Genomic DNA, 16,757 nt, shown 5'->3' with positions numbered 1-16,757 from the left:
CTAAAAGTGCAAAAAGATGCACAATCCCAGGCCTGCATCATTTACTTCATTAGTAGGAAAATAGCCCTTTGAGGACTGGGAATGTTGGCTCATGCCTGTAATCCCAGCACTTTGGGAGGCTGAGGCCGGCAGATCATGAAGTCAGGAGTTCGAGACCAGCCCGTCCAACATGGTGAAACCCCGTCCCTACTAAAAATACAAAAATTAGCTGGGTGTGGTGTTATGCACCTGTAGTCCCAGCTACTTGGGAGGCTCAGGCAGGAGAATCGCTTGAACCCGGGAGGCAGAGGTTGCAGTGAGCTGAGATCGTGCCACTGTACTCTACCCTGGGTGACAGAGCGAGATGCCAGCCTGGATGACAGAGCGAGACTCCATCTCAAAAAACAAAAATAAAACAAACAAACAAACAAGAGCCCTTTGAGGAGGAAGCTAATAAGTGGGGCAAAGCTATTTTATTGATTTGTCTGCTCTGTTTTAGAGAAAATCAGCTATTTTCTCTTTATGCTATTTATGAAGGTTAATGCTTCTTAAATGTGAATAGAGTGTGTGAAAACAATATAAATTTGTATTCTGTTAGCAAAGTATATTCTATAATAGAATAGAATATAATGTAATATACTCTATAGAACATACTATATCTATAATAGAATATTAGAGAATACACTGAAATGCAAAGGAACAGCTATATAAATAAACCCCAGCCAAACTATGTGGCAGATCTAATCAATCTCTTCTTGATCCCAAACTTAAATTCACAATAAGGAAAATGTCCAATTAACCAAAGGAGATTATTGATTCAAATTGATCCTGGCTGAAAAGATGATACACTTAATGGCAAAATAAAAAATAATGTGTATTTAATAACAATAAAACTACTTAGATTAAAAATATTTAGAAGAAATGTTGCATAATTCTCCACAAATCACAGACAAAAGATATGAGAATTCAGGAGGTCATTTTCTTGTGCAGTATTTATGCTGGTGAGGTGACATAATATTTTCTTCTACAATATATACATAGGAGATCTATATATGTAGGCATACTTTAACACTCTAAATACTGTCCTTATCAATATGAAGTCTATGGAAATCTCAGCATGCAGTACATGCTTTCTGCAAATAACAGACACTGCTATATAAATCAAATGAATATTCAGTCAATTCTTACAATGTGTCAATTTTTCTTTCATAGTTCCTAGGAACACAATGAGCTGATTTCTAGGTGACACTTCCACACACACCATCTATACCAGCAGTTCTTACCCAGGGGCAGTTTGGCCCCTGTGAGACTTTTGGGTCAATTTTGGTTGTCCCAACTGAGGGAAATATGAGGTACTCCTAGTATTTAATGGGTAGAAGCCAGGGGTGTTGCTAAAGGTTCCAGTGTACGGGACAACCCTTTCCTCCAAAGCCAAGAATTATAGAGCCAAAAACATTAACAGTGTCAAGGATGACGAACTTTAATCCCTACTAACAAAAGTTTATCTTTACTGAAAGACAAAAATATAATTTGTTTTAAAACATTTATGTACTCTTTTATTTTAGAAAGAAGACACAAGAAGAAAAAATAGAAGATTAAAGAGAAAGAGTGGCATAATTTTTTTTTTTTAAATAGAAGAAATGAAGTGATCTAGAGTCATTGTGGAAGGTCACGTGATGGATGAGGCAGGCTCTACTCTCAGGCTCAACTGTTTCTGGGCAAGTCCAGGCTAGGTCCACAGTGTTGGTTGACAAAGGAGGAAACACATTGCATTCTCTTGTCATTTTATGATCTCGACTTCAAACGACTTGTTTTACAGCATGATCTTAAATAAATTTGTAGCATATTTTAACTTAGACACTGTTGAAAAAGATCATCCTGGCCAGGTGCAGTGGCTCACACCCGTAATCCCAGCACTTTGGGGGTCCAAGGTAGGAGGATTGCATAAACACAGGAGTCTAAAACCAACATTGGGAAAACAAACAAACAAACCAAACACAAACACACAAACAAAAAAACCCGTCTCTACAAAAATATAAATTAAAAAAATTAGCCAGGGATGGCGGTGTGTACCTGTAGTCCCAGTTGCTCCAGAGGCTGGGGCAGGAGGATTGCTTAAGCCCAGAAAGTCGAGGCTACAATGAGTTATGATCACACCACTACACTGCAACCTGGGTGACAGAGTGAGAATGTCTCCAAAACAAATAAACAAAAACAAATGAGCAAACAAAACTCATCCAGAGAATGAATTGAAACCGCTTGCCCCACTGTATTACTCAGATAGGCTTCTGGGACCCTCACTGGATAGGTTTTGTTGCAAAAATTACTAAACTTGCTTTTTGTTCGTTAACTTTGGCGTTAGTAAGTATATGTTATTTTGGTCAACAAAAAACATACCTGTAATAGATGGACACAACATGTTGAAATTTGGAGTAGAGATTAATGAGCGAGGCGGTTAAACCAATCATGTTCAGGGTCCAACTCAAATCAAAGTGAGCTCAGCCGTATTTCCTCCCTGTCCTTTGCAACATAGAAAATCCTTGTAAAAGGATTGGGGGGAAATAATTATATTTTCTGTAGAAATGCAATGCCATGGGAAAGAGGGTTTTTTCCCCCTTAATAAAACATTTGCACTTCAAAGTTTAGGAAGCTACTTGTCCATTTTCCAGTTTATATTTATGATACACAAATACGGCCAACATAGCAAGTTTAAAAGAGCACATGCAGCTAAATAGAAGGAAGAAATATTTTTTTAACGGGGAAGAAAAACAGGGAAGTTATTCTTCTCTGTTCTGATAACAGGGAAGAAAAAATTTTATATGGGATTTTACATGTTGTTGATTTGGCTAAAGTTAGTAATTAATGCAATCTATACGGTGATATTAAAATCGGATTGTTGAGAACACTTGGACACAGGAAGGGGAACATCACACACCTGGGCCTGTTGTGGGGTCAGGGGAGGGGTAAGGGATAGTATTAGGAGTTATACCTAATGTAAATGACGAGTTAATGGGTGCAGCACACCAACATGGCACATGTATAATATGTAACAAACTTGCACGTTGTGCACATGTACCCTAGAACTTAAAGTATAATAAAAAAAATAAAAAAATAAAATCGGATTGTTAAATCAAATTTACACAAAGCAAACGTCTTATGTAGGTCCGAAGATTATTAATAATTTTAGAAAACAAAACATTAAGAGCTTGTGGTGTAAGGCCTAACAGTAAGGCCCAGTTTCTGTGTGCTTTGAAATGTGGGAAAAGCCTGGAGGATCTCCAGTGGCCTCACTGCAAGCTCCCCTCCCAAATTTGCTCCTGTGGATAAGTCCTGCAATAAAAGGATGCTGCTTCTCTCAGGGATCAAACATATTCCGCTTCTCCTTGAGTATTGGGTTTCCGTTCCCTGCTACCCCACACCCACAGAATTAGCCAAACAAGCCAATCACATCCTCCTGTGGGAGCCAGGGGGAAGAACACTCTCTTGATACTACAAGTCCTGCCTCCTGCCGTGTCTGATTGTTCACTGTGTTCCCAAGGACAACCCCCAGGTTCCCTGCAAGACGTGAGATGTCTTTCTCTCAAAGGCTGTGTGGAAACATGACTAATAAACTGCTATTGGTCTCAGTTGCTCTACATCAGGTGTCAGGTGTTCATTCATGCCCATCACCCCAGGAGAGGAAACCCCCCACCCTTACCCATGGGATAAAGAGGAGGTAAGTAAAACAGAGGGACAAGCAAAGCAAGGCGGGATCTGATACACACTGCATAGTTCCTCAGGCTTTTTCTTCTTGCGTCAGACATGTGCTCTCCGGCCCAGAGTAATAGGGACAGTCTTTAATAAGCTATGCAGTTGATTGCCTTACACAAGAGCATTTAAGTTATGAAACATCTCCATTTCATTCCTCCATGGTCATCTAGCTGATAAGTGATTTTCTAGAGAGCCATGATCATATATCTAAAGTTGCTAAGTGTTTACCATAAGAGACATCTTGCTAAAAACATTCCATAAATAAGGACTTTTTGCCTAGGAAAGATTATTATTTGGGGGTGCTTGAGGGTAGAGTATTCAAATGTTTACAAAATGATTGTTACAGGTTGAGTGCTTTCTTTAATCCTTGAGATTATTCCCCCATTAATTGGTAATAAAAGAGAATACTGACCGTTTCTTTAACTCCTCCAGTCCAGCCAAACAAGCATGAAAGGTGAAAAACTAATAGGACAGTATTTTGAGCATGTGAGAAAAAATATATGTGCTTCATTTAGAAGCATAGAAAATATAAAAAACTAAATTTGAAAATCTTGATTACTTCTTTTCAAGTCTAACTATAAAAGATCTGATACTATTCTAATAGGATTAAAAATATTTAATCTCTGAAAATCACTGATTTCTAATTCAAGTAATTTAAATTGCTTGAAATTTTAAAAGTGAGAATACTAAATAATTATTTTATTATGTTGTTACTTTTAATTCATGAGGACAATTACTGCCATCTTAAATATTTGCTCTTCTCTCCCTAGCTAAGCTAATTTAAATAGGTGATAATTAAAACTAACAACACAAGAATAAAAGCTAATAAAAGAATCACTTATATATATTTGCAGTGTTTTAAATTTTATTACTTTCCTCATATTAAATGGATTATAAGTGAAATGTTGATGGACTCTATAACTGTAACTTAGGCTTTAGTACTCTCTGTAATCATCTATCAAAAATAAGAATTAACATATATATCAAAGGTAGTTAAAATATCTCCGGGGGTAAAACTACCTGAGAAAATACACTAACTGATATTGATAAACATTCTGTGCCAAAATGCAATTAAAGCTTGAGTTGTGTTTATTTGCAAGCTGTTCTTCAATGAGTCCAATATGAAGAAGATTCGTCATTTAAATTTTCCTGCTGGACATGTGGAATGCACAGTACTACTGAGGTATTTTTCTTACTGGATATCTCCTATATATTCTTATGGTGATAATCGATGGGCCAGAGCATTTCTATGGTCATTAGAATTCACAAAATTATATTTTCTGGGGGCCATCATTAAGATTATAAAAAGCCCTTGTGGGTGAAGAAGAAACAAAGAAGAATGAACCAGAGGAGAGGGGTATTAAATGTCAGAGAGGAAGCTCTGCTCTAGATTGTGATGCAGGATTTCTAGGTCTGCAATTAATTCACTTACGCACGTCGCATAACTTTGTGGATTTTGGTTTCCTCATTAGTAAAATAAGGGATTGGACCGGATGGCTCCTCTTTGTAGTAATCAAAATATCTTATTTATAAACCACAAGGAAACATAGTTCTTTTCCATTACCTTATTCTTCTCTTTAACCAGGCACCAAAATGTGTGTATATATACTTTTGTTTTAATATGTTTACATTTCTTGGGAAATTATTTTATGAAAAACTTGGGACTAATGTGTCTAATAAAAGTTATATCCTCCATTATTCTAGAAAGTATACTGTTATTCATATTTCAGAGTGACATAGGTCTAATTGCATATTACTCTCTGCCAGAAATTTTAATTTGCTTTTAAATCGACATTCTTGATTTTATATGTCAGTTTAACTTTGAAAGGTCCTGAAAGTAAATTTAAATTTAGATTTTACGGCAATATGATGTGACTCCAACTCTGTATCAGTGACATATTAAATAGTTCTCCAAAATACAAGCTAGCTGCCCATTGTAACTGTCTTGTTCCTAAACATAAAGGTAGGCTCACCATGTTCTCTCATTAAACAGAGTCAATTGTAAGTTTCTTCCAAGTAAACAAATTACACTAGAAAAAAACAATTAAATACTGATAGCATGTTTCCCCATAGAATAAAAAATGAGAACCTTCATTTCCATGTTTTAAATTTGTTCATTTCAAATGTCACCCTCAAATGGTAATCCAGGAATGAGATCTACTGAGTATCTGATCCACTAGCAATCTACCTCAGTCAACCCCTGCCAGAAAGACTTATACCCAAATTACGTAAAAATGTCTATCGTGTGCACCTTCATTGTTAGCCTTATCCCTACAATAATATTTATATGTACAGATCAAGAAGTCATTATCTCAAACTGACATTGAATGACAATCCACAGAAATCCACATAATCTCAAACTGACACTGAATGACAATCCACAGAAATAGTCCATTACAAAGCACTCCAGTTCTAATTTGAAACACAAACTATGATTAAAAGCACTAAAAATACTAAGTGTGCTCAAATCTAAGTTCCAGATCTCCTAATGGCAAGAACATTTCTGGTTACAACATACAATATTTTTTAAAATCTAATAACATGAAAACTTAGAACATAGCATATCCCAAATATGTCATATAGTACATGACAATTATAATTACCTCTTTAATTACCAGTTTATTTTGTATAACTTGGCAGTGATATCTACTAAATCTATTTTTACGTTAAATTACTTTTATGTTGACATTAATCTGGATCTTGAAGTTTTTTTTCCTCTGATGATAGGCAATCCATATACATAACCCATGAAGCAACCTCAAAATTATGGTTTAAAATAATAACCAGAAATAATAATACAAGTTATACAAATATTTAAATTAGAAAAAAACCCACTGAGTTATTTGCTTTATATAGCTCTGTTTGAACATCTGTCATTATATTTAGTTTGGCAATTATTTCAATATTTTGTAGGCCCCCTAGAGCATTATTCAATATGCAGCAATAGAATCATATCCTGTTCCACCAATAAAATAACCTATACAGCCTCAAATAGAAAACCGTTTTCACTGGGGGAATAAATTATGTCTGTATCATTTATATTTGATGTCAGTTCACTTCAGCAAACATTTATTGTGTACAGGGAGCCTACCATTTAAGGGGATGCCAGTGATGAATAAGGTGACACTTGCTGTCTCCTCCTCCCAGTATCTTACAGTTGACTTTATTTTGAATTATTTTGTTAAATATTCCACTGGAAATATTCATGTAATATTATGGTATATGATATCTGATAAACATTCTTATGAAAATAAACACGTGACTCACTGTGGAAATTCAGAGAATTCCTATTAAAGATTGCCTCTCAACTGAATCTTGAAAGATAAAAAAGATTGGTCAGGTAAAGGATGACGGAGAGGGTATTTTGGTTAGACAAAGTATCTCGAATGCGTGCGTGTTAAACAAGCAGGTCACTCATGTATGAGGAAAGATAGCTTGTATTCATATTTGGATCATAAAACACAATATGACAGGATTTAAGACTACAGAGGTAGTCGGTGGGTGGGGAGAAATTAAATTTCAAACAAACAGCTTGGACTTTATAGGCAATGTAGCATCATTAACATGTAGTCAGCCCAGATGTAATATGGTCAGATTTGCACTTTAGATTTAAAATTAGCAAAATGCTTTAAAAATAGTATAATTCAATGTTTTTAATCTTATTAATATTAATAAGATTAACAAATCTGTCATAAATATATTGATCCTCTAAGCAATGTAATAATTTACATATTTATCTATGTACACTGAAATGAGACTTACATTGCTAGCTAAAAACTCCAAATATGAAATAAATTATGTTCTTACCTCTGTGTCTCTGTGTCTTTGAAAATGTTAGTTCTTGTCTTGAATGCTCCTTTACACCTAATTTCTGTGCTTCTTAGTGAAATCTTATTTCATTAATCAACATAGGTGAGGCTTCCTTCTCTGTCAGAGCACTTATCATAGAGTATTTAAACTATTTACTTATTCATTTATTCTGCCAAAAATTAGTCTCCTTGAGTGCAGGGTTTATGCTTCAGGTTGTTTCTAAATGCCTGAATGCAATACATGTTCACTGAATAAATTGAAGAGATTATAAAACCAAAATATAAGTATCTGGGACGCTTCTATATGATACAAAATTAAACATCTAATTTAAGTAGGAACACACAGGTTGACTTCCAAAACTGATGTTTTATTATTTGCTCACTTAAACTGATGTAAACATAAATTCATAATGATTTTAATGAATCATTTATATATATAAATACACAATATTGTGTTGAATAGTGTTTCTGAAAGTCCATGTCCACTCAAAACCTCAAAGCATGGCCTTATTTCAAAATTTGGTCATTGTGGATTGTTAAGATAAGGTCATCCTGGTTTCGGGTAGATCCTAATTCCAATAACCGATGTCCTTAGAAGAAGGCTATGTGAAGACACAGAGACACAGACAAAAGCGAAGAAGTGCATGTGAACGTGAACCCAAAGGCAGAGATTGAAATGAGGCAGCAACGAGCCAAAGAATGCCAGGGACTTCTGGCCACCACCAGGAGATGGGCGAGGGACATGGAATGTTTCTCTCTCCAAGCTTCCAGAAGGAACTACCCTTGCTAACACCTTGACTTCAGACTGTGCCCTCTAGAACCATGATAGAATACCTTTCCATTGTCTTAAACTTTGTCTTAAGATTGCAGAAGTATTTTACAGAGACCCCAGGAAACTAACACATCTGTACTTGGCAGCATCTCTTGCCTAGGCAGAATGAGAGTGAGGGAAGTTAGTGTGTGTCCTGAGAAGAGGGTATTCTCACTAGAGATGCAGATGCGCCATCAATCAAACACTGTCGTTTATTTATTTGTATTTAACTTCTCCTGATACGTTTTCCTTTTTTCTCAGGCAGCAACATAATTTTCCATTATGATTTGCACTGAGTGACATACAGTTTCTATTATTTATTCATCCAAATTAAAAGCCTATATAAAAATTACTTTCGTTGCGTGTACGTTGGTTTCCCAAGGTGCCGTCCTTACTTTTAAGAGGACTCTAGCTAAAAGCTAATTAAGTATTTGCCATCAAAAATGCTCAGTACTTTAATCAATGCACTGGGTTTGGCTTTTTAAAATGAATGTTTGAGTAATGCAGCCATAAATTATTTTTTGAAATTATTAATCTGAGACCTCTTCCTTTTGCTTTATGAAGTCCCACTGGTATCGCGTAAGAAGATCGGTGTCTGTGCTGTGGGAGGAAGTTCACTGAATCAAAAGGCATGGCGCATATTGCTAAGTTTTAAAAATAACTTAATGTACTTGTTTCAACTAAACTTGAGGGAAAACCAAATGTAGAGGAAGCACAATGTTTCAAAATGAGTTTAGATTTATTGAAATTGGAATTCATATTATATTCAAGACAAGTCAGGAAATAGGAACAATAGAAGCCCTAAAGGCTTCAAAACAGTGGCCTGGAACGAAATTCTCCACCTGGAATAGAGTCAGCGTCTTATTTCAACCTTGAGAAGTACCTCATTGCTCAGATGACAAAGTGATCATGGAGGAACTGCACAGAGGAAAGATGGCAAACACAAGGGGAGTTACACCAGACTGACGGTCAAACAGAAACAGTGCTCACATTATGATTTCTCTCTCTCTAGTTTTCTGGTGAACTTCGCAGTGAAAGAAGTCCCATTCTCTCACTTGCAGGTTTAAGACAGATCCCAGGTACACCCTCTCAGGAGTTTCCAGACAGATTAGAGAATTCATCTCTCTTCCACAGGCAGGATCAAAACGATGTTTCTCCTTGCTGAGACCCTAGAGTACACAGCACTGCTATTCTCTAGGAGGGCAAAATGGGGGGGCTGTGTCTAATCTACATTTCCCAACTCAAAGTTCTATGATTCCTTTTGTTGTTGAAAAATCAAAAGAAAGCTCTTGAGACAATAGTTCACTAAGCTCAGGAACACGGAGTATCATCTTCTAAGGGCTCTTTCTAGTTTGAACTCTAGTATAGAAAATTTACATCGAAGTAACTTTTGGAAAGTGTTTCGTAACAAATACGTTTCACATATGTATATTTTAAAATATAAACATGTATCTTTTTCTTGGAAAAGAGATAAATATAATTTTCATTCTTCACAAATAATAAATGGAAAACCATCTTATCTGGACATTTGGTGTATGCTCTTGTATGAACGCATCCTTCAGAGTTCAATATTTGGAAACTTAACCCCCAATGCAACAGTGTGGAGAGGTGGGACTTTTAAGACATGAATAGGTCATGAGGGCCCTGTTTTCTATTGTGACATGATGCAAAAAGAAGGCCCTCGCCAGATGCATATCCCTTGACCTTGAGCTCCCCAGCCTCCGGAACTGTAAGAAATAGACCTGCGTTCGTTCTACATTACTCAGTCTCAGATATTCTGTTATAGTAACACAAAACAGACTAAAACTGTTTGGTTAGTAAGATGACTGGTCATTACATTATTGACAGTAAAGACAGTTTTCAGGATAATTAAATTTTTGTTTTTCAAACTAAGAAGAAAAAATAGAGACTGACACTTAACTTTTATAGGTCCTTCATGTTATAAAAAGACATGAAAAAAATAGATGCTTTGTTTCCTCGAAGCTGCACTGTCCAATGTTATCCAGTAGTCACACTATTTAAATTTGAATTCAAATGAATTAAAAATTAAATGAAATTAAAAACTTAGTTCCACAGTTGTCTTCGCTACATTTCACATGCTAATAGCCACATATGGTTAGTGGCTAGAGCATACTGACAACATCTACATCTTTGTAGAAAGCTTTCTCAGAGAGCATTGCTCAGGCCTATTTTTGTCTTTTCTTTCCTAAAATATATTGACTCTTGTATTAGTTTCATGTTGTTGCTATAACAGATTATCCCAAACTTAGTGACTTAAAATAACAGAAATTTGTTGTTTCACAACTTCGGAGGTCAAAAGTTCCAAAGCGGTGTCACTGAATGAAATCAATGTGCTGGCAAGATCACATTCCCTCCAGAGAAAATCTGCCCCTTTCCTTTCCCTCTCCTGGTAGCTGCTGGCATTCCTTGGCTTATCGTCACATCACTGCAGTCTCTGGTTCCAAGGTGTTCACATTCTCTCCTTTCCTATCTGTGAAATCTCTCCCTGCCTACCTTTCACAATGATACATGTGATTGCACTTAGGGCCCACCTGGCTAATGTAAAATTGTCTTTCCCTGTCATGATTGTTAACTCACATCTGCAAATACTTACATGCTTACAACTTCCAAGAATAAAGGCTTTATGTTATGAGAGGTCATTACCCAACTTACTACATCCAACTGAAATGCTACTTTCTAAATTTTATGTTGCTAAGTTACTTACTCCACTGGCATCCATTGATATAAATGTTAATATAGTTTCCCAAACCTATATGATTTTCCCCCAAAGGGGCTTATACAGTAGAAAAGTTTGTCTTCCTGATTTGCTCGTTATTTGTCCTTCTGTTCTTGTAATTGTCAAAGCCAAGGCTTGATAGAAAAGCCCATGACAGCACAAACTCACAACTTAATAAATCTACTTGTAACAGTGATAGAACATGTAGTCACAGTTTAAGTCCACACCTGTGGACTCTAAGTGATCTCATTGACAATGTTTGCTTTAAAATTATTACTGTAAAAAAAGTCACCTCAAAAATAAATATGTGTCTAGCAATCATCATGAGAATGAAGAAGAGCCTGCAAAAACTACTTAAAACAATCAAATAGATTATCAATAGATAGATGATAGATACATAAATAGATAGATAAATGGGAATCCATAGAAATACGAGCAAGATTCTTGAACAAACACTTAAAAAAAGGTATACATATGACAAATAAGCATAACCTGTTTTAAAAATCAGAAACATAACTAAAATGAGATATGACAAACACTCACCAGAATGGCTAAACTTTTAAACAATACTAAATATCTTAATTTGTAAGCATCAGGAACTCTAGTTAATTGCATTGGAGACTCTGAATTGGTATAACCAATTTAGAAAAATTTGTGTCATTATTGACCAAAGGTGAACACACATATATGTTAGTTTGTTATTACCACTCCCAGGTCTATACCCAACAGAAACATTTTTAGTAATTCTTTAGAAATAGCCAACATCTAGAAACAACTCAAACGTTTGTCAGCATGAAATAAACAAATGATTGTAGAATATTTACAAGATAGAATCATACTGAGGAAAAGAAACTACCGTCTCTAATATCAGCATCGATAATTCTCAGAAATATGATTTTTAACTAAAGAAGTGCAAAATAAGGCATCTTTTATGACATCATCTGCATGAAATTTTTTTGAAAAACAAGAACTAATCTATGGTGATATAAATCAGGTGAATTTTTACATTTAAGAGTTGCAGTAACTGGGGGAAGGCCTGATCAGTGGTTGCGGCGTCTTGATATGACGTTTTGATTAAACTGTGGATGGTCAGATGGGTGCTCATTTCGCTGGGACTAAAAACAGGACAGTGATAGAGAGCTTTGGCACTATACCAGAACACCTGGTTTCCCTTTCAGACCTATCACTCAGGCTATGTGCTTTTGGGTAAATTTTAACTTTTACTATTTTTATTATGATTAACTCTATGAAATTATTTGTCCCACTTCATCTCTCAAAGGCCATGTCTTTCTCATCTACTGTGGTAATGCTACCATTTAATATGTTTATCACACATGAAAAGTGCTCATTACATAATTGCTAATAAAATAAATTGCACATACACATAGTCTCCATAAGAGATTTTATATATATATATGTATGTGTGTGTGTATGTGTGTATATATATGTGTGTGTGTATATATCTATATATGTGTGTGTGTGTGTCTGTATTTATTTACTAAAAGCTAAACATGGCTCTTAACAAAATTTGTGCTGGTCACAATTATATCACATTTTGTTCTGGCCTTCCTGTCATGATGCTACGCTGAGAGCAAGACTATGTGTGAACATGACACTCTGTTCATGAATGACTAGACCACATACGACCAAGGATTCTAATTTATGTTAGACCTCTTTTTGGACCTCTCCAGAAATGCTAAATTTTCCTTCTAAAGAGATACATTCTTCTGAAGAACTAAATCTTTTGTCTCCCTACTAATTTTATCTGCTACAATAAAATGGTAACCAAATAAACAGTTTTTGAGAATTTTTAAATGACCTCCATAACCCCTTTTTTGTAGTTTGCACATAACACTATTGCCTATGAATTAATAAGACTGTATTTGGGCACTATTATAGCTGATATTTTGACCGATTTCTGTTACTAATTTTATACAGAGGCGAAAGCTTCATATATTCTTTTATATAAAATACTAAGTGTCTAGTGTGTTTTAGAAAGCTTGTCCAACGGAGGCATTTGAAATTTTCTGCTTAGTGTGAACTCATTTTTGTGGGTTTATAGGAATGAGTAAGAAAGGGGCTAATAAGAGACTTTTTGCAAAACACAGAGGAACCAATCCCCCTCCTAGTTGATATCCAGCCTCTTTGTTCCCCCAGGCAATTGTAACAGCAGGAAGAAAAATGTCCAGGAATGAGGAAAGTATATTTTACTAGGGAATTCATATTTTGAAGCCAATGTTTGCAAATCATGCGTTCATAGATTAAATGTATACTGCCTAGCAGTCTCACAAAGAAACAACAACCACAACTAGAGATAATCTTGAAAGCAGTTCTGTGTTGGTATCGCCTTCACGGAAGCAAATAAGCAAAGATATATCCTCTGAAGAAGAATTCACCTCAACTTTGGTCCAAACAAGTTTCCACAGATAAAATTTTAAAGAAATTGAGGTCGCAGTAAAGAATATGGATAAGAATTCACCATCAACCTTGGCCCAAACAAATTTCCACAGATAAAATTTTAAAGAAATTGAGGTCGCAGTAAAGAATATGGATAAGCATAAGGATAAGGATAAAAAGGACAGACAGGCAAAGGGGATAAGAAGAAAAAGAGGGAGGTAGGAGAGTAGGAGAAAACAACTACCATTTGCAAAAATTAGCAGAAACAAGAGACAAAAGAATTATAATCCCTCAAATTCATATGCTGGAATCCTTAGATATAAGCATAATGTATTGAAGAAATAACAAGAGAGATTTAAAATACGTTTAAGGGAAAATAAACTCTTTAGATGACCAAATCGATTTGAAAAACAAAATTAAATTTGGTAGAGAAAACGTCATTAACTTTAAAACCAGTGGTTGGCTTCAGTATAAGAATACGCATAACTGAAGAGAGACACTTAGTGAACTGGAAGGAAGTTCTTCGAAATGTTTTCAAAACCCATCATAAAGACCCAAATACATGGATAACAATATAGCTTTCCCCTTTTTAAATATTTCATAAGACAAGGCAATTTTATTAATAAGCTTTATTATTTAGTCTATCAAACAAAAAAAACTTTCCAAATCTTCAACCTAAAGTATAATTAAGATATAGTGACATGTCTGTTAGTCTCTGTGTGTGTTTATTTATAACATACAAATAGGGAAACAACCTTTTATTTTTATATATATATATATATGTATCTATGCATAGATACACATATATGTAAATAAGAAGGTAGTTTATTGTCAGAGAAAGCAGGTAATGTGAAATAATTTTTTAAAAAACTGCTTACTATTTAAATAAAGATAAGACCTGCCATAAATTTAAACAACATGATACTCACAGTAAGAACAGCCATAAACTTCAATTCTGAGTCCAATGCGACCTTCTCCATTCCAATCCAGAGGCACTATGCGCACGTAGCGGGCGATAATAGGATGCTGTAATTCATGCCGGACCACACCATCAGAGTTAACGTTTCCAGGAAATGCCTGGACAAGGAAATGGTATTTTAAAGATTAGGAAAAATACTTTAGAAACAATCATGTTCTCTATCTGCTAGAATAAACACAAATCTCATCCAATGGTAAGGCTTGCAATTTCTTACACCATAAATAATTTGAAGAAAGCTGCTCCCTTACTTTTAATTTGAAAATAAGTCCAGTTTTAAATGGAAAACAGGTCAGATTTTCTATAGTTCCTTTCATCCGTGTAAATATATGTTAAAAGAATGAAAGACTAAATGGCCCCCCGCTGTTGTGTTCCATACACATTTAAATGAGTTCTAATATTTTGCATTTCATTTATACAATAAATGATTTTTATAGAATCGAACTATATGTCTTGCTTTCTAAAATTCTCCTCCACATTTTCTCCCATAAAACCATGAGAAATTTAAAGAGAATATTTCGACATTAGTGAGATAAAGAAGAACAACTGAACACGTTGTGAAGAGGTCTAGGTTTTCTACCTTTTATTGGAGTAGACACATTTAGAGGATTTGTTCAATGGATCAGAAACATGTTAATTCAATTTTTCTCATTATAGAAGATTCTTTCAAAAGAGTAATTATCCATGAATTTCATCTGATATTGAAAGTTCACATTGTCTTTCCCCCCGCCGCCCCCCAGAGGAGAACAAATGGATTTTTTGGGGAGGCATACATAACAATCATCCAACAAGGATTTACAAACTATCTATTTCATAAGTTACAGCAAGATAATATGGGATATTCAGGGATGTGTGAAACCGTAGACTCAGTACTCAAAAAAAAAAAAAACCATCTAATGAAAAAGAAAATGTCAGTATAAAGTTATAATTCAGGGAAGATTTAAAGAAAGAAACTATTATATTTTAGAGGATGTAATTCAAATAAATGAAAGCTTGCACTATTTTAAACATGAGCAGTTTCAGCTTCATATATACATTCTAAATGTCCCTGTAATGGATAAGTTGAGGCTTTAGCATTATCTTTTAGAAGATATTCTTTTAGGTTTATTTAAATTATCTTAAAATCATATAAATATGCATTCTAAATGTCCCTTTAATAGATAACTTGAGATTTTGGTCTTACTTTTTAGAAGGCATTCTCTTTTAGATTTCAATTATCTTAAAATAATACAAATAGAAATTTTAAAAATTATTTTTTAAATCATGAAAAGATGCAACACAGGCATTATATTACATTGTTAGTATGTTGTCTTCTTTGCCTAAGGACTGAATTTGCTTCTATCTAAAACCAGGAGTTCGGTCTTTTAAAAATTTTTTCTTTAATAATGATTTCTAAAGTTAGACTACTAATACAAAGTAAAGAGTGAGAGATGTTTTTAATTAAGAAAAGAAAATACAGAGTAGCTTCGAAATTGAAAGCACTGGCTTAAGTTCATCCAAGCATCACAAATGCAAGTTTGTAGTAGAAGATTTGTCACCCAACCCTCATTCCCCCATCAAATTCTTGCCCTCCGAAATACAAAATGTGTAATGTAAGGCCTAGTAATTATGAGAAGTATATTGAAAGATTTCCCCTGCATTTAAACAATTTTATATAACCTTTAGATGGTACCAGCAATCCACATAATGGATAATATTTAGTCTATGACATGGACAATTACATGTTTTAAAAATTGGAATGTTCTTCAGTGATGATTCCTGCTGTGCTCTTCTTGGTTTTCTCAAATGAGCTGCATACTACCACTGCCTTTTAAAAATAGCCATACACTTCTGTAATCCATAAAACAAAACTATTTGAGCAGTAGGTCTTGCATTTTAACACTTAATAGAGCATCCTTATTGCATCCTGCTGACACAATTTCATCAGAAAAAAACATTTCTAAAAAGACATTTTCTTTGTAGAAACTTTTCTAGTCAGCTGTTAGTTTTACAAAGAATCTAAAAATCTAACCAAGTATTCTATTAAACCATGGCTATATTGTAAGATCTCTATTGGGTTCTCCGACTTCAAATGCAAGAACAATTAGAATCCTTGACCAAAATCATGTGAATTAAATCTACAATTGGATAGGTGTGAATTCAAAATTCATGATCTTAAATAATACTCAACAAAAGCCACCAAACAATTTTAACTTGAAAATTAACTATATGCTTAGCATGTTGCTAGGTTTTATGTCAATACTCAGAAAAACAACAACAAACCTCTCCTGAAACACTGTCTCTAAGACATGTGCAATC

The 16,757-nt window shown here is 34.7% G+C and overlaps 1 protein-coding gene across 1 annotated transcript in view; it reads right to left on the bottom strand.

Annotated features, from left to right (window-relative positions):
* The window catches only part of CNTNAP2 (contactin associated protein 2), a 2,242,274-nt gene that overhangs the window by 1,341,087 nt on the left and 884,430 nt on the right, over nt 1-16,757 (bottom strand). Inside the window, exon 4 of the mRNA XM_073009464.1 lies at nt 14,413-14,560. Coding sequence (XP_072865565.1) covers nt 14,413-14,560 — 148 coding nt within the window. The remainder of the gene's footprint in view (nt 1-14,412; nt 14,561-16,757) is intronic.

This window comes from Chlorocebus sabaeus, chromosome 21, assembly GCF_047675955.1.
Source record: "Chlorocebus sabaeus isolate Y175 chromosome 21, mChlSab1.0.hap1, whole genome shotgun sequence".
NCBI lineage: Eukaryota > Metazoa > Chordata > Mammalia > Primates > Cercopithecidae > Chlorocebus > Chlorocebus sabaeus.
Note: the sequence above shows the minus strand (reverse complement) of the source record. Positions and strands in the feature narration are given on the sequence as shown.